Source organism: Fusarium phalaenopsidis, assembly GCF_050370095.1.
Source record: "Fusarium phalaenopsidis strain FUZ10S chromosome Unknown contig_32278, whole genome shotgun sequence".
Taxonomy (NCBI): domain Eukaryota; kingdom Fungi; phylum Ascomycota; class Sordariomycetes; order Hypocreales; family Nectriaceae; genus Fusarium; species Fusarium phalaenopsidis.
The window spans coordinates 2006974-2029849 of record NW_028145417.1 but is presented as its reverse complement, the minus strand read 5'-3'; the positions used below and the strand labels follow the sequence as shown (position 1 = coordinate 2029849).

The 22876-nt window shown below is 53.5% G+C and overlaps 8 protein-coding genes across 8 annotated transcripts; 2 read left to right on the top strand and 6 right to left on the bottom strand.

The window, feature by feature from the left end:
• Positions 1–72: 72 nt before the first annotated feature.
• Positions 73–1287, bottom strand: LRP88_01256 (uncharacterized protein; the record flags this gene model as incomplete). Its single annotated transcript, XM_083237947.1, has 1 exon — positions 73–1287. One exon carries the CDS (start codon positions 1285–1287, stop codon positions 73–75), a length of 1215 nt encoding a protein of 404 aa, XP_083106452.1.
• A 3838-nt stretch (positions 1288–5125) lies between these two features.
• On the bottom strand, positions 5126–6798 carry LRP88_01255 (Aldehyde/histidinol dehydrogenase; the record flags this gene model as incomplete). Its single annotated transcript, XM_083237946.1, has 4 exons — positions 5126–5711; positions 5764–6367; positions 6418–6676; positions 6760–6798. 4 exons carry the CDS (start codon positions 6796–6798, stop codon positions 5126–5128), a joined length of 1488 nt encoding a protein of 495 aa, XP_083106451.1.
• Positions 6799–10203: 3405 nt separating this feature from the next.
• On the top strand, positions 10204–13069 carry LRP88_01254 (uncharacterized protein; the record flags this gene model as incomplete). The annotated part of the gene is made up of 8 exons (XM_083237945.1): positions 10204–10284; positions 10359–10441; positions 10495–11469; positions 11519–11727; positions 11843–11906; positions 11956–12177; positions 12230–12385; positions 12433–13069. The coding sequence occupies 8 exons, from the start codon at positions 10204–10206 to the stop codon at positions 13067–13069; spliced, it is 2427 nt and encodes an 808-aa protein (XP_083106450.1).
• A 2195-nt stretch (positions 13070–15264) lies between these two features.
• Positions 15265–16660, bottom strand: LRP88_01253 (uncharacterized protein; the record flags this gene model as incomplete). Its single annotated transcript, XM_083237944.1, has 3 exons — positions 15265–15630; positions 15740–15864; positions 15958–16660. 3 exons carry the CDS (start codon positions 16658–16660, stop codon positions 15265–15267), a joined length of 1194 nt encoding a protein of 397 aa, XP_083106449.1.
• A 598-nt stretch (positions 16661–17258) lies between these two features.
• Positions 17259–18273, bottom strand: LRP88_01252 (haloacid dehalogenase superfamily protein; the record flags this gene model as incomplete). Its single annotated transcript, XM_083237943.1, has 2 exons — positions 17259–18180; positions 18257–18273. 2 exons carry the CDS (start codon positions 18271–18273, stop codon positions 17259–17261), a joined length of 939 nt encoding a protein of 312 aa, XP_083106448.1.
• A 707-nt stretch (positions 18274–18980) lies between these two features.
• LRP88_01251 (uncharacterized protein) lies at positions 18981–19999 on the top strand (the record flags this gene model as incomplete). The annotated part of the gene is made up of 2 exons (XM_083237942.1): positions 18981–19100; positions 19241–19999. The coding sequence occupies 2 exons, from the start codon at positions 18981–18983 to the stop codon at positions 19997–19999; spliced, it is 879 nt and encodes a 292-aa protein (XP_083106447.1).
• A 216-nt stretch (positions 20000–20215) lies between these two features.
• Positions 20216–20695, bottom strand: LRP88_01250 (uncharacterized protein; the record flags this gene model as incomplete). Its single annotated transcript, XM_083237941.1, has 1 exon — positions 20216–20695. The coding sequence occupies one exon, from the start codon at positions 20693–20695 to the stop codon at positions 20216–20218; it is 480 nt and encodes a 159-aa protein (XP_083106446.1).
• Positions 20696–20848: 153 nt separating this feature from the next.
• On the bottom strand, positions 20849–22662 carry LRP88_01249 (Zn(II)2Cys6 transcription factor domain-containing protein; the record flags this gene model as incomplete). The annotated part of the gene is made up of 2 exons (XM_083237940.1): positions 20849–22197; positions 22251–22662. 2 exons carry the CDS (start codon positions 22660–22662, stop codon positions 20849–20851), a joined length of 1761 nt encoding a protein of 586 aa, XP_083106445.1.
• Between the last annotated feature and the right edge of the window lie 214 nt (positions 22663–22876).

The window sequence follows — 22876 nt, the reverse complement described above, 5'->3', positions numbered from 1 at the left end:
TTCTTCCAGAATCCTACAAACTATCTCGTTCCCTCAGCGGGTGAAACTCGACCGGGCTTCGAAATCATGTGCTCAAGCCTTGATCTTTGTCCTGAAGGCCTCGAGATCAGCCAATACCTCGACCTTGCTCTTCCCCTTGACAAGAGCTCCCAGGATGATATCCTGCTCAGAATCAGGGGCCATGTTCTCGTTCTTGGGAGGGATGTTGTCCAGGTTCGTCGGGAAAGGATATCCTTCACCAACAGCCGACACAAACATCTTGACCTCGTCGCTTAGACCCTTTGCCTTGCACAAGGCCGTCAGGTCGTCCCATGTGCTCTCCACTAGCGGCAGGGCATCGATCGTCTCCATCGGCTTGCCAAAGGCGCTGCTGATCTGGAGTAGGTTGACTAGACGGTTGATGTCGGAGGATTTGTTCTCGCCTGCGGCGTGGAAGAGGGCTGGGTTGAAGAAGAGGCCGTCGCCCTTTTGCAGCGGGAGAGCGACGTACTTTTCTAGGAAGAACTCGTTGAACTCTGGGAGACGGTAGGCCATGTACCCAGCGGAGAAGGCCTGGCTGAAGGGCAAAAGACGAGTTGGGCCACTCTCAAGAGGAACATCGACGTGGGCAACAGCGCCCTGGAGGGTCAGGCACTGGCTGGCAACCTGCATAGCTCGAGGATACCCGCCACAGCGCTCAGTGGACATGAAACCGAGGTGGTAATCACGATGAGAGACCTGCGGCTGTCCACCAGGTCGGACATTGTTGACCTGCGCAGTGACACGGTATCCAGGACCGAGCCAAGAGCCAAAGATCAGGTCGAGGTATGGGTTGGAGTAGTAGCTCAGGAACGAAGCCGGATCCTCGAGGCCGTGCTTGCTGAACGAGTTCCAGATACGGTCGTTTTTACCAGCGCCGGCAAAGTGATCGCCGGAAATCTTGGTACCCTCATTCTCCTTCTGGATGATCCTGGCGTATGTCGCCGTGGCCTTGTCGATGACGCCGTGGTCTTTGTACAGCCCCGCGGTGACGAGGACGCCAGGACCGTGGAGGAGAACAAGGTACCACTCATCCTGAAGAGCAAGCTTCTGCTCCTCAGTCAGAGTAGAGTACTCTGCAAGGTTGTAGATGGGAATGTTCTCCTTGACATCCGCAGCTAGAGGATACTGCTCCTTGGTTGTCTTTTGCGAGCAGATAGCCTTGAAGGCGTCCAGCGAGGGTGGCGGCGACAGCTTGAACAGCCTCGCCTGCCCCTGCTCCGATAGGATACCATCAGTACCGTTCCTGTGAGTTCCGTTCGAGGCCATTTTGCAGAGTTTGGTCGTGGTATGAAAGGTGCAGAGTTTGAGTTGGCTTCGGGATGGGAATTCCGAGGCTCTTATAATGCTCGCTGCGGCGGGGCAGCGACGGAATTCTGCCCGAGCGAGACGAGTGGCCATGATGATCAAATCTTGCTTTTGAGGGGTAAAATATGTAATAAGATTGTTTAATTGGTAAACTTGGACGATGTTTTCGCCGAGAAAGAGGGGGGTGGGTTGATGGGTTTGGTGGTGAGTCTGGGGGAGTATGGTGTTGTTCTTATAGCTTCACTAGATGCGTCTCCACACTGACGTACAGAGCGAAGTCAGTGGTATACCAATACAGACCAACTCTCTTCACAACGCGGTATCACTGCTGTGTATAGGGAGATCTATTTCTTCTAGATTACCTGTTGAGATCTTGTGGCCTAGCCACGATGGGGTCGACCTGGGATTTGATGTACTTCCAGCACAGTCCAAGTCACCAGTGGCACTTACACACACCATCAAGCTTGTCCTCTTTCTCTCTCCCTCTGTCCTTTCTCCTTTCCAGGTTGACACCACTCTGCCAGAAGGTGAGCGAACGGACAGTTAACAGATGCCGATATCTGCCTGTATTCCTAGGTCGGGTGGGTTTGGTCCGGTTAGGCGATGGAATCTGCCACAGGCGAGCTTTCCTACTTCACAAGGCCTCGGTTATACTGTCTCGTCGGAAAAGACGCCGACTTTGAGGGGAGCAGTTAATGATGGCCGATGATGGGGGGGAGCTAAAGTGGGTTGACTGCTTGACAAGGGTCAAACATCCATGTTGCTTCGTCAATGAGAGTTTCCAGTCTTTGGGCTAGGCCATCGTCATATCTGTCCTCCACCACAGTATTAACCAGCACACATTACTCCTATACGATATCGACAATATCCATCTTCCACGGATCTCGCCGACAATCCTCTACATCCCCGTCAAAGATGCCAACACGTACATATGCCCCAGCCACCTCAGCTGATTTCCGAAGCAGAAGTCCAGACATCATATCGGTATCATACCGTCGAGCAACATCAGATTCGTCTTGAAGTACACCTACCCCAAGCGCCAGGAAAGGCGAATGCGTCCCGTCCGCCTTGAGGAATTCCTCTAAACTTTCCTGTGTGTCGAGGCTGTATATCAGTCCCCTGGCATCATCGCGAACATCAAGTTTGTTGACGTGGACTTGGTCGCCTTTGGTCGTCCCATCTTCGCCGTGAGCTGGATTCATAGGGGCTTCACCAGCCTTGCCTTGGGCATCTGAGTTACCATCAAACAAATAAGCATTCCATATCCACCCTTTGACTCGGATTCTCCCTCCTTTCAGCTTTCCAAACGAATCACTCGTGGTGAGTTCCAGTTGAACATCAATCACCTCGAGACTCGTCCCTTCAACTATACGCGTATTCTGGATCATAAAGTACGGATCCATGCCCCCGTCAACTGCTGATGTCTTGGACGCCCAGCTCCAGGATGGGGCCAAATACTTGGGGGTCTCTTTGACTGGGGCTTGTCGATACCACATCAGTCCTCGAGCAATGTCGCCTTGCCATAAGCCGGCGCAGTAAGTATCCCCTGTCATCCTATGCACTTCTCTGGCCAAACCCGAAATGGCAGGGAAGAGGTCATCGGCGTATGTGAGCTTGCGGCCACAGAAGTCGATGACAATACGAAGCCACGCTCCATGTGCATCCGGGGGTTGATCAGTGTCTTCACTGTTCACTGCGGCTGACGTAGATTCCCCATTCGAAGAAATGAAAGCCTTTGGGTTTGTCCAGTTCAAGGGGAGGGACGCCGAAAAGATCGGATTCCGATCAGCTTCAACCCGACCACAAGTTCGGCAGTGCCAGATAAGTTGCTCCTGTGTAAAGTATAGAGTCCGAGGTGCAAGCATCGTCTCTTGTAGTACCCATCCCCGGAGCTCAAGAGGATTGAAGTGTTTGGAATCAAGCATGTCTTCAAAAGACAAGAGGTGCTTCCTGATATAGATGTTGGACGTTCCCTCAGATGAACTGCAGGGAACCATGGTCGCGAAGTCTGCTGAACCATTGAACAGTACCGACTCTCGTTTGGCTAAAATGCCCTTCTCTGCACTGTTGGGATGACTTGCTGCGATGGAGAGTGTCGCATCCTTGTAGTAACTTCCCATCTTTGCCGACTCCTTGACCCAGTCATCAGATGAGTCTTGCAGAATACAGAGTGAGTCAATCCAGAGATAACGAAAGCCCAATTCTCGCGTAACTTTGATTGCATCTTGAAATGTTTTTGATAACGAGGACCAAGGCAATTGTTGGCAGTGGGCTTGGAGGTTCGATTGGATGGTGGTGAGGATATTCTGGCTCCCCCATCGATGGCTTAGAGATACCCACTCGCCAATTTCTCCGTTGGACAAATGCAGACGGGCCTCTTTCGAACCATCGCTTGGACCTACGTCGATGACTCTCGTCGGGAGGCTTACGGTTCCAGGGCGTCCGCAGCCTGAATGATGGAGGAGACATGTCTCCAGCCACGATCTTGCCATGTCAAAGACTTCAGGCAGCCCGGCCTCGGGGCTAACAGCTCTCCCAGTAAACATGGAATGTTCTACCATCCTCAAACGCGATTAGCCGACGTTGAAAATATCAGTGCGAATAAGTGAGACGAACCTTGAGTAGTGAAAACACCCAGTCGTGAGAGGAAAGACGCTACACTTTCATTAGATAGTTTCAATCCTACACTGTGGCGAGTCTTTTCAGTTCTAAGCCATAGATGTGATTCAGTTTCACGCTGTACCCCATCTATGGCTACCGATCTGAATGCTTGACACATTTCGCAGCCTTCGTCGGCCGCCTTCTCAAGGGCACTCCAGGAAGCATGGTGGCGATATCCAAAAGCTGAGCGTTTGTTGCGAGGTCGTCGTAGGAACTCATCCCAGCTAATGGTCGCGTTCGCTTCATCCAGATCGATGGAGGCACAAACTTGGCAAAGCATGATCGCCACCCGGGTGTTGAGCCATGCAGAAGTGAGGGCCATTCAAGTTCAAATAAGGCTTCATTCCTCCCAAAAAGGGCTCGACAGCTGACTAAGGGTAGTCTCCGCTGCAGGGAGCTGAACTGTGCCTGTCCGGTGGCTGGCTGGGCATGCAAGGCTGCCGAGTAACTAGGATTCTTTGGCAGAGCATTATGTTCAACTTTGGTAACTATTTGGCAATTTCTTTAGCCTTCTTTGGCATTTCAATTAGTTGTATGCTTTAAGCTGCTGATAGGCTAGTGGGCTTTTATGTAACACCTTGTCTAGGACATACATTTGGCGTCCCCAGTCATGTTTACCCCATTCACATGGGGTCAGTTAAAGCAATACAATGGCCAGATGTCTTACTGGTATCTAAGATCCAAATGTGACCTGAAATTTGGTACACATTGACCCAAAGTCTTGTGTGATTATTGATAGCCCTGAGGAGATGGAACTGAGAGGAGAGGCCCTTTGCTCAGACTCATGGACAACGTCCACGCAATTGCTAACTCTACCTATATAACGCAAAATCCTATACTATAGGCCACCGAATAATAAGTCTTGACAGCTTCATCTCCCATTGGCCACTCCAACTGTGAATCTCCACGTTCCTGCTATACGCTTAAGAGTCAACTTGAGGCGGTATTCATAGTAGGCATTAGACATTCATCTACATCATCACAATAGGCAGGCAGAAATTCATCAGGTCATTTTACTTATTTGTATTTGGTGATCAGTGTCTTCTGATCCCGGTCGTTATTCTGGTGGGCTTTTGTGCCTCGTCATTATCATAGTTGAATAAGCAATCCTCGCTACCCCATTTTTCTCTGTCCCTTTTTAACCGTTCAGGTTACCAATGGTGATGCTCTTGATGTTCTGGTACTCCTGCAGACCGTAAAGACTGCCCTCCTTTCCGTAACCACTCTCCTTGATACCACCGAAGGGAGCCTCGGCGGCGCTGATCTTGCCGGTGTTGACACCGACCATTCCGACCTGGATCTTCTGGGCAACGCGCATGACGCGGCTGACGTCCTTGGAGAAGAAGTAACCAGCAAGACCGAACTCGGTGTCGTTGGCCAGGCGGATGGCGTCCTCCTCGGTGTCGAACTCGAAGATGGGGGCGAGGGGGCCGAAGGTCTCGTCCTTGGCGACGGCCATGTCCTGGGTAACACCGGACAGAACAGTGGGCTGGTGGAAGAAACCGGGGGAGTCGGGGGTGCTGCCGCCAGTCTCGATCTTGGCGCCCTTGGAGGTGGCGTCGGCGACGTGCTCCTTGACCTTGTCGACAGCGGACTTGTTAACGAGGGGGCCCTGGGTGGTGGCCTTGTCGAGACCGCCGCCCATCTTGAGGGCATTGACCTTGGCGACGAGCTTGGCGGTGAACTCCTTGGCGACGCTCTTCTGGACGTAGAGTCGGTTGGCGCTGGGGGTAAGGTTAGTTGACATTGAATAGAGCAGTGAAAGGAGAAACTTACCAGACACAGGTCTGACCAGAGCATCGGAACTTGCAGAACATGGCGCCCTCGGCAGCGAGGTCAAGGTCGGCATCCTCAAAGACGATGAAGGGGGCGTTACCGCCAAGCTCCAGGCTGACCTTCTTCAGGGTGCCAGTAGCAAGCTTAGCAAGCATCTTACCAACACCGGTGGAACCAGTGAAGGAGATCTTCTTGACGAGAGGGTTGGTGCACAGCTCAGTAGCGGCCTGGCGGTCGCGGGTGGGGAGGACCTGGATGGTGGCGGGAGGAAGACCGGCCTGGATGGCGAGCTTGGTGAAGGCGAGGGCCGAGTAGGGGGTCTCGGAGGGGGGCTTGATGACGACGGAGCAGCCGGCCGCCAGGGCGGGAGCGATCTTGCGGGTGATCATGGCGGCGGGGAAGTTCCAGGGAGTGATGATACCGCAGACACCGACGGGCTCGCGGATAGTCATGAGGGTGGTGTGAGGGGAGGACGAAGGAATGGTGACACCGTAGGAGCGGGTGGCCTCCTCAGCGAACCAAGAGATGAAGTTGGCGGCGTAGATGACCTCGCCCTGGGCCTCGGGGAGGGTCTTGCCGTTCTCGAGAGAGAGGATCTTGGCGACTTGGTATTGTCAGTCTGAGAGCCGTTATTGGAAAGGCAATATCACTCACGATCCTCCTGGTTGGCGAGGACCAGCTCGTACCACTTCCTCAGAAGGGCACCTCGGCTGGTGCCAGTTGTGGTCTCGAAGAACTTGGTCTGGGCGGCATCGGCGCTCTTGATGGCCTTCTGGAAGTCCTCGAGAGCGCAGTTGGCGACCTTGCCGAGGACGGTGGCAGTGGAGGGCTCAAAAACGTCAAACTTGTTCTCCTTGGAGACCCATTCGCCGTCGATGAAAGCATCCTGAATGAACAGGCTAGAGTCCTTGAGCTGTTGTTGACGATTGCAGGTCAGCGATTGAGGTCTCGGTGAGGGGCAGCAAGCAAAAGCTTCATGAGTGAGGGGCAACTCACGCCGGCGATGGCCTCCTTGTGGTAGGTTTCAGCAGCCATTGTGTATGTGTTGAGGAAGCAAATAAAAAATCGCCAAATACAAGAAGATGACAGAGAGAGAAAGAGAAGATGTGGAGGAAGAATGAAGAGGAAAAGCTGGAGAGGTCGGGTCTACTAAAGCTCCAACAGCTCCCGCGTCGATAGGAATTCCACCCCAACGGGCAGACGTCACATGGCCGCGCGAGAATTCCGACCCCGCCGGAGGAAGGCACGTCTACGCCGTCAAGGTCAATGGAGCACCAGTCAATCGAGGCCGTCGCCCATGGAGATGATCAATAGCCCCATACGGCTCACCTTTGGGGTGTACCTTGAGCCGCCCGAGGTCGGGGCTGGTACCGCTGGGGGAAAAGCAGTGCGACCCTACTGCGTGAGGGTGACCTCTGAGACAGCTAGACAGCCTCGAAAGAGAAAGAATCATGGTCAGGTCCCGCGGGACTAGAATCCCGCAGACCGGAACCGGAACCGGGCCGGAACCTCGCTCGGCTCCGGAGGCAGTTTGGCAAGTCTCCAGCGCCGCCGCCGGCTTTTAGTGGCAACGCAACAGCCGGCATCTGTCGGGAATCGAGGGGTTCATGTGGTTCAATTGCTGTTTCTGGGATGGAAGCGAGCGAGGTATTGGCCTGGCTGCATCTGGGGAAATGTGGAGTACTTTTTCCCTTCCATGGGTGAGAAGAACCCTCAGATCGCTGTGCTGTCCGTGTCTGAGTAGAGACTCTAACCGCGTTTCCCATGATGGATGCTTTTCTACCCCCACCTGGGCTTTGTCATGAAGAATGGGTGCTCTTCTAGCGACTTCCTTGCGCTCCAATCCAGGGCGAGCGGGTGGCAGGTCCTTTAAGTGATGCTTTGGAGATGCTGGTCCGGATCTAGACCGGGCCGTGTTGACGTCTCATGAACATGTGGTACAAGCTGGCTGACTTCGAGATACTGCACAGAACATGGAGGGTTGATGATACTCTGAACGGATAACCATTCTTGATATGACATGTTTCTACGCCTAAATTGAATTATTCTTTGAAGCACAATAGATGCATTCTAGGCCAGAATTCATTTTCCGTCTCCTTCGGCAGCTGTCTCAATCAGGTAGTTACGTAGCTCCAAGCTAAACCCACCTGCTCCATCCATCCCGCCACCATGATGGCCTTTTTTTCTCCAAGCTCCGACGGATCCCGGCCGGCTCATGCCAGGCTCGCTGGTTCCCGTTGAAAAGGTGGAATTGAATGGGGAGGCCAAGATGCCCATCTCGACCTGACAAAGCATGGGCAGATTCTTTACTTCTTTCTTCTTCTCTCGCTTCTCCCTGAAACGAATCCACAGTCCATCATGGGACATCAACACGCCGTCGTCGGAGCCGCCGTTTGCTTGGTGCCTTGATTTTCAGGAACAGTCAGAAGCCAAGGCCATTACAGATTGACAGAAAGAGCACCTTGCATCACAAACCATTCACATCGTCAACAACACCAGCGTATATCCGGTTAACGCATAAGCACGCGCACCCTTGAGCTCGATACGAGTCCGTTCTAGGAAATCTCATCTACGACTTCGTTACGATGGGGATGACATGAGCATCGCCTTGGCAGAACGAGATATTTCTCAGATTAGGCGAAACAGCAAACAGAGGCCACGGACGACAAGCACCCGCCATTCCAAGAGATTTCTACGCATTTGTGCCAGCATATGTCGACGTCCTTTCTATTGACCGTGGACTAGCTATGTGCGCAGGTGTCAGAAATCGCGAACGCTAGGCAAAACGACCACATCAGCTACGCTCGAAATGGTATCCTTGGCCCTCTCCTTGATGCCGCCAGGGACGAGCTCAGTGCCAGAAGCACTTCGGTTTCAATATGACCTAGGCGGGAGTTTGTCGCTCGCATTGGGACAAGCGTACTACCCAGCGAGCAACGCGCACTCAGCCCGCCCCAGAGACTTCGCACGAGTATTCGAGTCGTATCAGGAGGTCTAAAGCGCCCTTCCACTTGGCTTGGCCTTTGAGCCATCCACTGCCGATGCACTCAACAAAAAAGATGGATTTGCTTGTTAAAGTCCAGCTTCCGGGTATATATGTGGTAGATGCGGTCAGCAATCCTCCGTCCAGGACAGCTTTGGCTCGCACCCGAGGATGGCTTGCTCCTCACACTTGACGGACCCGTTGACTTCGACCTGAAGTTGGACCAGTATGAGAATCGCAGGTCGAAACCACTGGGTCCTTCTAAATGCCGCCAATAATGTGCAGACATCAGCTTGCGCAACTTGTCACCCTCGGCAGTTCTTTGATAGCCATAGGGCTTTTCGCACAAGGTAAATTGCGACGGATTGCCGAGACTTATATCACACTTGAGAGACAGTCTCAATTATGATGGCCGAAGGTTTCTCAAGCTTCGCTATCAGGGTCTGGAAATGACCTTTCCTTCCCTCCGCTATCCAATATCTCGGACGGGCGTTACGAACTATCCTCCCAGAAAGTTGAAGCCAGTCTTGTTGTAAAATCCCAGCTTCAGTGATACCTTCGCTTCCGCTCGCAAGCGTCCCTACAGATCGTAGCTATATTGCATTCCCTGCTTATATGTTTATTGGAATATCTTACTTCATTACAATACTTCAGCCCCGTATAGTTGGTTCTGGACTTCATACAGCGATTGAAACATTGATTCCGTGCGATGTCGGTGCCCCCAAAATCCTAAGTTCTGATGTAGGGTAGGCCGAGCACCCAACATCAGTACCTCAGGTGCGCCTTCAACCTTGAATTGGACATCGCAAACTAGGCTGGTTCGCATCTCGACAAAATGTAAAGGATTTCCAGGCCAGTTCAGTATCTGAAAGCTGCTTCAATGATATTCCAAGGCAATAAAGCACATTGTTCCGAGGTTGGCGGTGACCTGTTCACGACGATGTTCGAGGAGCTACTGCCAGTGCTTAGCATCTGGGCAGGCCCTGGCAAGCTGTGATTCCTGTGATGGCATGGGTGTTGCAGCAAGTGGCACTTCTTCCTCCAACCATTCTTACCACCAATGATATTCTGGCTTACTATTTATGGTACGTACGCAAAAGCTTGCCCTGAAATAGAAGAAATAATCTCAAGGAGATCTAGAAAACAATTTGTTCAAGACTAGGTGATAGGCAGCCTGTCGTGGTGTTGAATTGTGCGAACCTGTTTGGCTGGCCAACGTGCCCGCCTGACTAAAGCTCGATTCCCCCGCACACATTTCCCCACTAACACCGACCCTTGCTCCTCTCCTCTCCTCAATCAACCTTGCTTGACCTTGACCTTGGGTGGAGTTGGGCGCTCCAATCTTGAACCTCTATTCAGCCCACTCGAGACGTCCTCGTCCCCGTCTCTATCTTAATCCTGGAGTCGTTTTCATCTTGAGCTCGTCAAGCATCGCGCAGCTTCATCCCAGAAGAATCATGCCGTCGTCAGCGCAGGGCCCACCTCGACGCAAGCACGTCACCACTGCTTGCGTGCCATGTCGCGAGAGCAAGGTCAAGGTGAGTCTCTTGCTGGATATCAGAAGCAGTTTGACGACGATAAATTGTGGCCATGGATCAACTAACTTCCCCAGTGCGATGGAGCCTCCCCCATCTGCTCCAACTGCAAAACCAAAAACAAGGATTGCCGATACCAAGCAGGTGATGACAAGCGCAAGTCAGTCATGATCCCGCTGTCGCATTCAATCATGCTCACTCTCCTATGCGCAGACTCTCTCTCCGCGTTGCCATCGAGCTTCTCTCTGGACGCATCGAGCAGCTGTGCAATTTCATCAGCGAGAATTCGCTTGAGCCTCCACCCATGCCCAAGGAGGAACAGGAGGCTCTCATCAAGGTACTTGGCCATCTAAAACTGACGCACACATTTGCCAGCAAAGATGCTGAAAGGGCACCATCAAATGACATCGCCTCTCCTCGCCAGTCACCAGGCCAAAATCAACCAAACGCGAATGCAGCGATAGAGTCACTTCCCCCGCCCCCGGCACCTTTGCAGGTCTGGGATAGGGTTGGTGATAGTGCACAAGTTGCCGTCGTCACTCAGCCTGATTTGATGGCACCTCCACACGCCATAGGGGACTTGGATGGCCTGGACGTCATCGGACGCCCGACTCCAGATGACCATGCCTCAGGCTCTCTGGCAGTCAACCCGCCTTCCTGGACTTGGAGCAATCCTGAAGACCCAAACTTCAACTTCCAGCCCCCGTTTGCCCTAGACTCGGAAACCGTAGGCGGCATGCTTCCCTTCCCGACTCCCGGGTCAGGCGAGCACCACTCAATCAAACTACCTAGCGGCCCGGGATCCGACGAGGCAATCAGTGACACAGAAAGCACCGAGGTACTCGTCGACCAGCTTTCCGATCGCGTCGGATCCCTGCAAATAGGACCCGGGGGACAGGTGCGATACTACGGGCCCACATCTAACTTCAATCTTGTCGAGATGCCCGCACCCGACAATCTTACTATTCATCGCACTGTTCGAAACAACGGGCAAGAGTATCTCGACCGTCTTGGCATCGGCAAGTCTGTGCCCGCTGACCTCGAGGAGCATCTGGTAAACCTCTACTTTGCTTGGCAAGATGCGGCTTTCCATGTTGTGAACCGAGCCATGTTTGAGGAGGCAAGGATCAACTGGCGCGACAGGAAGGAAGACACGCAATACTATTCAGAGGCATTGCTCAACTCAATGTGAGTCTACTTCTTGACATTTTGATGTAGGTGGCTAACACTGGTGGAGATGTTCCTTGGGTGCTGCCTTTGAATCGCGACACCATCCAACATTTGTCACATTTCCCAAATCCCTGTCCGACTTCTTTGCCGACAGGGCCAAGGCACTCCTTGAAATCGAACTAGACTGTCCCTGCTTGGCGACGGTGCAGGCCATGGTGGTCCTCAGCAGCCACGACATTGGCTGCAAACGAGATGCGAGGGGTTGGCTCTATAGCGGTAAGTGAACCTATGGTGAAAACGAGCCAGTACCAACCAGTTGCAGGGATGGCCATGAGACTGGCTTTTGACATGGCTCTCCATGTCGACTTGAGTCCGTATGTGGCGAAGAAAGCTGTCACCCAGGCATCTGCGGATCTGCGTCGCGACATTTTCTGGGCAGCGTATACCGTAGACCAGTAAGTACCTCCTCTACATTTGGCCACCCTTCTCTAATGGACTCTGAAGCATGTGGGGATTCTATCTCGGACGGCCGTTCCGTATCAACATGGAGGACGTCACTGTTGCCAAGCCTGTCGGAGACGTCAGACCCGAGAGAGCTGGACAGTGGATTCCATATGTCTCCAAAAAGTCCTTTGATGAGCTCACTCCTCTACCAGACTACACAGACGAGCTACATCGACAAAGGACTCTCCTCAGCGACATAATGGTTCCCCTCGGATATGCTCTGTGAGTTCGGCGCACTGGTAGTCTGGATTCAACATCACTGACCCGGAAATAGATATGGAAGCAGAAAGATCCCAGCTGCTACTCTGCAAGAAATGAATGTTCGGACGGTGGAAGAGCTGCTAAACTGGCGGGCTGACTTACCCACTGTACTCCAAGTCGATCTCGATGACCGCGAGACGTCATACCTCCCACACGTCATCCTACTGCAGTCAGTATACCGTTCATACATATTAGACACTGCTAAAATTGGTACAGCATGCAATATCACCAGAACATCATACACGCTCACCGCCCATGGATGTCACGAACTTACGTGCAACCGTTCCCTCCACAGGGCCCTGGGGCAGCACACGCACGCATGATGTGTGTAGAATCAGCGTACGCCATTGCCAAACTCCTACAGCTATACGAGATACGCTATGCACTCCGCCGCATGAACATTCAAGGCGTTGGCATCGCATGCTCAGCGGCGTTGCTGCTCATCTTTGCCTCTGTGACAAACTACCAACGCCAAGGTGAAAATGAGATTGGTCTCCATCTGAGTGCCTGCTTCAGGGCACTAGATGAGCTGGGAGCTACATGGGAGAGCGCTAAGAGGGCCAGAGACTTTCTCGTCCTGTTGCAGCGGCAGTGGGAACTCCACGGGCGGACGGTAAGAGCACGGCGAACTTCAACCGCAGCGGCAGACTCTGCTCCTCGAAAGCGTACGCGGACTTCACTTGATAACGGTCAAGTTCACGGCGAATCACCGCCTCGCGTATCGCCACCTCAGCTTCGACAGGGGCTGCTGGGGCAAACGGGCCCGGCTGATATTGAGATGGGGCTTGATTTGGACTGGATCTTCACAGGAGATGTGTATCCCATGCCTCAAGGTCCAATGACGAATCCGTGAGGTTGAAGATATCTTGAGCATCACGAAAAGGGTTCAAGACTAAACGGGGCCTCGTTCTACCACTCAAGTCTGCCGCCGCGCTTCTTGCATGGCATACAACATTGTCACAGCCATCCATGAGGAGGCTCAGTACCATTGAGACAAGATCACGGAAGACGATTGCCCAGTTCTGCAGCTCGGACAAGGCAAAACTTGGGAATTCTTTTCCCGCCAAACGAGGACAACTGTGTCTGGTCATGGGTCAGTACACGGCAACGACCAGTATCATGCGCTTCCATTGAGCACTGTGCTTGCATCAACCCAGCTAGCATCTGCTCCAGACACGAAATACCCAGAACATACCTCGCACCTCTTTATCATCTACTATCGCCAGAGGCTCGCCCAAAGCTACGGCACGATTCGGCTCAAGAGCTCACCTGCAACACCTCGACGAGTGCCATAAGACACCCTGGGAGGTTTACAAGTAGTCCTCCTGTGTTGCATCATATCAGTCCGCTTGACCATTTCAAAAAAAAAAGAACTTGGAGCATCTTGCTTCAGATGCCCAGCCGCTTCTTCGGATGCCTTGATCAAGAGGCGGCTGGGGCGGTGGCCGACACTGCATATTTTTCTTTGACTAGCAGGCCCCTGGGCCAACCCCGGATTCGGAGGCCTCAACACTTTTGAGGGTCGGCCCTTGGCTCCGACATTCCTCTTAGGGGCCGGCCCTCGACCCGGATCCTCTGCCCGGTTGGCCCCTTTCTTGTCCCTGTCATCAATGACGTCTCTGAAAGGGGCCATCGGCCACAATAACAAATGACACAGTTATCAATACATGACGGCATCAAAACCCAATACCGTAACCGGGGATTTCTCGCCCTATGACCTCTTCTGGAATCCCCGGTATTCCACCTATTCCACAAATCGACATCACCCACGATGTCATCGGGTCTTCCGGCCCAGTTATGCTATCAAGGGCCGGGCTTCAACTATAACAAAGACGACGCTGCCAATAAGGCCACCACTACCACCACCGTTGAGGCAGGACCCCTGGGGATACAAAGTATGAGGAGATTATCGGAAAAGAAGGAGGTCGTACTCTTTCCATTCCCACCAAGGTATGGGTTGCTTCAACCCCCGGCGGCCCCTGAAAGTCCGCCCAGAAGGGCTAGTCTTCCGCCATCCCCTACCTTCATCGAGGCAGCGAACACCTGCAGCCCGACCTGCTCCGCGCTCCAGGAGGCAAGGGCGAGGGGGAATGCACTGGAGATGCCCTTGTGGTTGATCATTGCATGGCCTATTTTGGAGATGTCGTTGATGAGTCGAGCACCAAAAAGTTGCCTCGGTTAGCCAGCCAATACTAGCCCGTGGCGGAAAGAACGACACCCTAAGAGACTCAGTCTCCATGGTACCCCTTCTTGGGGTGGAGGATGGAAGATTTCATCCAGGTGTCCCCGACCTCATGGGGTTGGCTCGGTCTCGCCTCAATCGTTTTGAGGGGAGCAAGTGTGCATGGCTCCAACTGAGATGATATCGGAGTGAAAAGTTTCAATGGTCCCTCCTTAGTGGGAAAGGGGGATGGGTTTCCATGATACCCCTTCTTGGGGCCCCAGAGAAGCAAACATCACATTGGTGTTTGCTTCTCTGGGGTGCATGGTATCTTGAGTCGGTACGAAACGGTAACCTGGGTCCTTGCAACAGCTTTCTCTCCATCATGGTCTTGGACCATGTTCTAGGTCCAGCCAAGTCTCTTCGTGGCTTGGCCTAGTCTTGTTGATACGGTTGTCGTCTTGCTGATTTCGTCTGGAGGAATCATCTGAAAGGGGGAAGCACAACTTCGAGCTTGGCATGGGACAGATGCATCGGGGGAATGGTCTAGAGAGGGCCAATGGCGCCACCGCTCTAGATAGTCAAGACAAGAGAAGGAAAAGACGGCGGGGATAAAAAATAAATAATTTTCTTACATCTGTCCGCTCTTACCGTGATCAACTCTCAGCGCTGAGCCTCGATCGAGAGCCATGTAGATAAAATGTCAATGTATGCTCCTATTCTTACTCGCGGCTATGTGATGCAATCTACCCATACCTATGCCACTGATGCTATGCTTATGCAGTTGAAATGACCCTAGTTATACAGACTCCCCATGAAAAGCACTATCCGCCAGAGAATGGAAGAAGGAACCCCGTGAAAGCAACAACTCCTAAACCAAAGAACGCTCAGAAAACAGTGTCACCCCTGTACGCCTTGTCCACGGTACCCTTGCACACCTCGTCCTCCATCCTCTTACCATCCCACATGACATACCCAATACCTCTCAGTCCATATACAAACCTCATGGGTGCAAAGGCGTGGTCACCTAGACGGAATCTCTCGTGTACTCTGTCGTAGTATACCTTTGTCCACATCTGTCGCGGGTGGTCGTCCGTTACGTCGTCGTCGGCGTCGACCTCTTGTGCGAGACGGTCCATGTCGGCTACACGCCATACACCACGCTTCTCGCTGGGTCTCTTGCCGCGGTTGAATTCTTCTAGGTCTTCTTCGAGACAGCTCTGACAGAGGTTGCTTGCCTCGCCAAGGGAGCACTGCCATTCCTCGTAAGTGGAAGCCTTGAGGAGTTGACTCAATCGAGGAAGACCAAGAGATAGCTAAACACGTAAGCTAACGTATTTTATAGCGTTGAAGGGCACTCACGCATCGTTGCTCTTCAAAGAGCTGCGTCTTCTCAGTCAACCACTCTGTCAGGTTCTCACCCCATTGAAAGCCATTGACAACAACTTGACGATAGGCTGGAGTCGCCGACAGGATGGTCAGCATAACTAATTACAAAAGAATACGTTAAAACAAGTCGCACATAAAAGAGTAGAAGGGGAGCCATCCGTTTATACGAACGAGCGAGTCTAGGGACGCACCACCGGTCAGTCTCGTCTCGAGATAATCATAGACGCAGGCCAGCTGCTCATTCACCCAAGGTGAATGCCGATCAAAGAAGAGCTTCTTTTGCTTCTTGTCGGGCTTTGTGTCTTCTTCTTCCTCGTCTTGGTAATCGTCGTCGCCGTATCCGGATGGGAAGAGGTCTTGCTCCTTGTCAAGCACCTCTTTATCTAGAAAGAGGTTGCGGTAGATCTGGAAGCGGTATAGGGCCCGAGAGATACGATACTCTTCTCCTGGAGAGAGACCTTGGTCATCCGAGATGGACTCATCGCTGTTTACACCATAGAGTCTACGTAGCGAGCACAGGGTAAACTCCTCACGCAACTCCGACAGGGCATCATCGATGCGTCCGACCTGGATAGCCTGACCGAGGGACAAGTGCAGCAGACCACCATCGATACTCTGGAGGGGAGAGTCGTAGCACTTTGTCAAGAAGGCCTCGGCGTCAAGGCCGTTCAGGTCTCTGACGGATTTCTGCGACGTGTACGCGGCAACGGCCAGAGGCAAGAGATTCTCGGGGATCTGGGAGCGCAGGATGTCCAGGGGCAGGGACGGAGTGTCCAGCAGGGCAGAGTAGAAGATGCGGTGGCTCAGCACTACGGGGGGCAGGAGCTGGATATTGTCCAGCAGACGGAGGATGTCAGCGACGAGATGTAGCGGCAAAGACGTTATAGAAGCCATTGGGTGTCTGTCAGAGTGTGGGAGACGACTTGAAGGAGCCATCTCTAACCCTCTAGGAGACGACCATGGTTTATAGGAGAATCTCGGAAGGCATAAACGTTGCATGTCAATGAATGGCACGACTTGCACCGTGCCATGTTGGTCAAAGCACATGAAGCCGGCACTGTAGGGCACTGTAGTGGTATTACTGGCAGCCGAAGTGGTCTCATCCATCTCCCCACACTCGCATCGCACCCTGGATCTAAGATATCGAAATAGATTGACGACATTTTATTACGTGGAGAAGTACGGGGTCCGACCTGTCCAATATGATATCTGAGACGAGACAGTGTCTGGGCATTCCATTCATTATATTCATGAGTATCAGCATCCAATCCTGATTTGTCTACTGAACAGTCTATGGTCTCCAGTTCCTTTTATTTAACCGTTAACCCCTTTTTGTCTATCCATCCATCCATCCCCTTGATTCTTTCTTCCCGAGTCTGTCCGATCCGAAAAGAGCGCATCCAGGCCCATGCGCGCCTGAGATGCGCGGCCCGAAAATCCAACGGCCGGGCGGCTATACCACCAACGATCGTCCGTTTCATGGACGCCTGCCTCAGGCCTCAGCGACCGCCTCCTCGGGAGACTCCTTCATGCAGTCCTCCTTCTCGACCTCGACCGACGGGACAACGATGCCAAACTTGTCGTAGGGGAAGTCGGCCAGGGTGGTCATGTACTCGGCCCAGCCGTCGTTGATCTCTCCGACCTGGTGGAGGTCAACCGCTCCGGCCTCGCCCGTGCGGCCAGCAAGGACCTCCTCCTCACGTCCAGCGTACTCCTTCTTCAGCATCGGGTGAGGGCACCAGATGACGCGCATACCGGCACGACGACCAGCCTCGACGCCGGGGACCGAGTCCTCGAATACAAGACACTCCTCGGGAGTGATGGGTCGCTCACCAGCAGGGAGTGAATCGTTGATGGTCTTGAGAGCGAGGAGGAAAATGTCGGGCAGGGGCTTGCCACGACCAGGAGTCAGACGAGAGTCGTCGCCCAGAACACGGCGGTGCGAGGGGAAGACGGCAAAGAGCTCCTGAAGGTGACCCGTCTTGACGCGAAAGTTGCCCAGGTGGGAGCTGGTGGCGAGAGCAATGTGAACGCGGTGAGGCTCACCATCGCGCTCATTGGCCTTGGCCTCGGCGGCAGCGGCGCCGTCCTTGACCTCCCAGTACCGAGTGCGACCGAGGTGTCCCAGCATCTCGGGAATACCAGGCAGCGGCTGGGTGTGAGGGAACAGCTGCTTCTGCAGGGCCGTGTTCTCGGCGAGGTACTCCTCGGGGGAGATGGGGAGCTGAGCCCAGTCGTGGAAGATCTTGTTGGCCTGGGGGCCGGGGCGACCCTGGAGCTTGGCCTTGATGGACCAGGGCAGGGTTCCTTTGCCGTACTTTTCGAGGATCATGTTGATGCAGTTGGTGTAGATGTCTTCGGTGTCGAGCAGGAGGCCATCCATGTCGAACAGACAGGCCCGAACGGGCGGGAAGCTGTGGTTGGGAAGCCATGGTCAGCGTTCTTTGCTCTTATCGCAGGTCAATCGGAGGGGAGCAGATCAAAACATACTCGGTACGAGGAGCCATTGTGGCGGAAGCAAGCGGACAAAAGGGTGCTTAAGGGAACAAAAGGCAAATGGGTATCAAGCAGTCGAGGCCAAAGAAAAGCAGATACAAAATGCCAAAAGCCCGTGGTCAAAAGAGAGAGAAGCTCAGCTTGAGGAGAGAAGAAAAGAGAGAGATTGCGATCGAGGTTTTTTTTTATCTGGGCTATCAGCAGCTGGAGGGTGTTGGTTGGGGACGCGGGGCAGTGATAGCGATAGCGGGTGAGTGACTCTTCTGGCCGTGATTCACTGGCACGTGGCAAGGAGTTTGGACGCTGGGCGATAAGCATTTGTAGGCGAGCCCCTCACTAGAGGCCCCCCGCAGCGGGGACCGCTTCAGTGGATGTCATTTGCAGCTAGGCCAGAAACGGACTAGGCTGTTCCGTCGCCGGGAACAACCTCCACTGTAGCCGTGAGGCTCATGGTTGATCAGGAGCCCGTCGATCTTCTTTAAAATGAACCCAGACACGACAACATCACGTCTCCACTGCATAAACGACCACACGGCATTTCGAGGTTCATTCTTTCCTAGGAACATCTCAAGGGGTCCTTTTCTCTCAGACCGCTAGTTGTGTGGCTCGCATATCTTGAAAACTCTTACGCACCCTCACCGACTGAGCTCGTCAGACCTCGCAACTGCTGGTCTGCATCACGCCAATAGTGACACGACTCCCCTAGACCACAACAGCAATGAGCTCAACCGACAACAAAAAAGATGACGCGATAAAGAAGCCGGATGTCGAGGCGGACAAGGACAAGACCGAAGGGGTTGATGGCGAGGAGTTGAGGTTCTCACCGGAAGAGGAACAAGTATGTTGGATTTATTTGCCCTGCATAAGCATCTATATGGATATATCACGTCATATGCCAGCCACATTATTAAAATCATATTCTTCAAACTCTACCTCCTCTCTTCGTCCAGTCAGGTATCAGTCATCTAACATCCCCAGGCCCTTGTCGAGGAATCCACCGCTGCCAAGGAAGAAGCCAACGCTCTCTTTGCTTCCAAAGAGTATCAAAACGCTCTAGACAAGTACGACGATGCAATCAACTCTTGTCCAAAGTATCTATACTTCCCACGAGCTGTCGTGTACAGCAACATCGCTGCCTGTCACCTCAAGCTCGAGCAATGGAAGGATGCCATCAAGGCCGCCTCGGATGCCCTGAGTTCTTTGGAGAAGCTCGAGCAAAAGGATCCGTTACTGAACCCCGATGGGAAGAAGGAAGAGGAAGAGAAGAAGAAGGAGCAGGATGACGATGTTGAAGAGGAGATCGTTAGCTCTGGCGCCACGCGAGCTGCTCCGGCTCCTGATTCGACTGACGATGCTGTCAAGACCCTCAAGGCCAACATCCAGCGTATCCGCAGCAAGTCTCTCATGCGCCGGGCTCGCGCTCGTTCAGAGGCAGGTGGATGGCAAAACTTGGCCGGTGCTGAGGAGGACTACAAGGCACTCGCCGCCAAGCCCGAAAGTCTCGCACCAGCCGACCTCCGCATCGTCCGCACTCAACTACGACAACTACCACCACGCACCAAGGCCGCCCAGGAGAAAGAGATGGGAGAAATGTGGGGAAAGCTAAAGGATCTAGGAAACGGCATCCTGAAGCCGTTTGGACTGAGCACAGAGAACTTTCAGATGGTCAAGGACGAGAAGACGGGCGGGTACAGCATGAATTTCCAGCCCGGCGGGGGCTCCTCCGCGAAATCCTAAGGATGAAGCATCGAAAAGCAAGTTTTCTTCTACTCTGTTGAACCGGCAAGTCCCAGAAACATAGAAGAGAGTAATAGACAAACCAAGAACTCCAACGTCGTCTAAGCAACCTCGACATATACTTGAGACAGACTCCTTTTTCTTTTCTTCGACAGCTCACAACTCTCAGTCCTCACATCTTCAGCATCTCGCACAAGTTGATTATGAACCCTCACCTCAGAGAGAGGGAGGGTTGAACGAACCCGTCCGGTTTGGTGGCTCGTACCAGTTCTGGTACGGGTGGTTGGGCAACTTGAAATCAGCAAAGCTCAGTGGGTTCACAGGTGTCTTTGTTCCCACTGCAGCCATCACCGGCGGTGTTGACACCCTCCCTGACATCAGGGGCATTGAGGCCCTCCGCACGGATGGAATCCCTTGGCTCTGACTTGAGTCCGCCTTTGGACTTGGTACGGGTAGCTTCATTCGTTCCCAGCCCCAGACCTTCTTGAGTTCCATCTCTACAGCACTCAGGCGCCAGCCGCTCGTCGTGTTGATCCTGTCAAGCATGTCGAAAACCTCGGCCTGTTCGCTGGGATTGGTGAGGACAGCACCAGCGATTGCTAGGCAGCGAATAGCCACGATGGAAACGCTGCGGTCGTTGGTGTGGGCGACTATGCCGCAGACTTGGTATGCGTGGTGAAGCTGTAGAAATCGCATCCTCTCAGAGGATGTGATGGACTCGAGGGGATGTGTCTGTGAGAGGATGCAGTGAGCAGCGTGGTAAAGCAGACGACCCAGCGTTGCTTCCCGCTGTATCATCCTACCTCAGGTTAACTTGGACCTTTGCTAACATTCCGAATAGGAGTTCGCCTACCATATACGAGGGAATGCTGACTTTGCCGTCGACTTGGACTGCTTCACATATCCGAACGGATGCATCGTCCTAGGACAGCTGTTGTTCCAGTCATCGCACAGCCTCTTCAGCTCGTGCCACTGGGACATGCGGTTCCCCAGCCAGATCTGTTCATCCCTCGGGTCCATGTCCTCAGGCTTGGCCCTTGTCGCTCGAAAGTTGGCAACCTTGGCCACGATGTAGAGGATGCGGTGCACCCATGCTTGTTCGTTCCCGATCTCGCTCTCAGGCCTTTGGCCAGGAACTTCAAAGTCGACACCCCATTCGTCAGGGTTCCACGTCGTCTGCCAGTTGGCCGCCAGACAGTTGAGAACCTCGGTCCCTATGTTCAACCAGAAACACGCTGATCCAATACCAGTGCTCCTAGCATTCCACCCACACTCTCGTACTAGTGCCCGTGAACCTGCGATGTGGCTCATCCTCTGGGCGGGCTTCTCACACATGATCTCGTACACGTTGAGGACGATGGCCGTGGTGGCGCACTCGGCCGTGTTCCGGTCGGGGTTCTGCAGACTGCGGAGAAGCTGCGTCGTGGCCGTGTTGTAGTAGAACAAGGCCTTGTCGTGGTTCTCTGGTGAGACGAGAGAAATGTGCTTGACTCCACAAGCCAGGAGAGCGTTGAGAAGCATGGTCGACTTGAGGGCGTGGTACGGAATGTTTCTACTAAAGTGCTTGTCCTTGTTGAACGAGTCCATCCATACACCAACCTCTTCGACAAAGATCTGCATGTAGTAAACCTCGTCAGCCGAGGTTAGAATGTCGCGCCCCATGGTCTCGCTCATCTCGCTGGGGAATGGCTGGATGGGGTTGTCGTGAAAGCCCTGCTCGACAGGTGCTCTCTCCATACGTGACGGCTTGTCGAACCGAGGCATTTCCAAATCGACCGTTTCAATACTTGCTTGATGCGGGGATGGCCTTTTTCTTACTGCCACAAGTTGCTCCTGGTTAAAGTCTGGCCGCGGAGTTGTGGTGGAATGTGTTGACGAAGAGGGAGTTGCAATATTGGAAACGTCGCTTATCATTCCTCCACCATCATTGGCTTCAGCCCTTGCCATGTCATCCTGGTGCTGCAGCAAAGATGTCTCTGAAGCTCTCGGGGTGCTATCGTCAGGCGCCATATAATCGTGGAGCCGCCGCGAGCCCGGCCTATCAGTCGGACCCGGCTCCGGATACTCCTCCTCCGTCTTTAGAGGCATCGGGTTCTCTTTTTCGCTGACACTATCAGGCCCCAGATCATATGGGGCATAGCGACCGAGACCACCCTGGTACTCGGAGGCGATATCTCGAGACTCGTCTTGGAACTCGACTAACACGGTCAGCACAACTTCTCCGGGATCGACTGGTAGTTGCTTTGCGTACCTGCCCACTCCTCGGGAGGTGGCATAGAAGCAGCAGGCCTGTGGAGGTTAATTTCAAGAAAGTTGAGACGTACTCCTCGTTTGCATTCACGGCCTCGCTTGCGGCAGTTGAGGCAGTCCGGCGAGGCTTCATCGCACTTGAGGTGACGCTCCCGGCACGTCAGGCACCCGGTCCGCACGCGTTTCCCCTTTGCCGGTGTTGAAGCTGAAGCTGAGGTTCCAATTGTCCTTGGGGTCGTCATCCCTCTGGTATTTTCCACCGACGAGACTGCCGGCGGCGTCTGATGGGTACCTGTCCCGTCGGAAGCCGGGAAGCTCTGGTGGTGGAATTCGAGAGGACGACTGAACTGGGGAGGGCTGTCGGTCGCGTAGGAGAGCGGTGGTTGGCCATGCCACTCTTGAGAGAAGGGCATGGTCTGTCTGCTTCTAGAGTCGTCATTTTGCATCGCCGCACCGAGGCTACCACCAAGCACGGCGATGTCATTGAGGCTTTGGTGCGCAGACACAGTTATCCGCCTGGCTCTCCGGGCAAGAGGCCAGGTGAGGGTGAGTGATTATGTCCAAGTTGCCGGGGGGTGGTTGGTGTTAGTGTTTGGTGTTAGTTGTTTGACACAGAGAAGAGAGGCA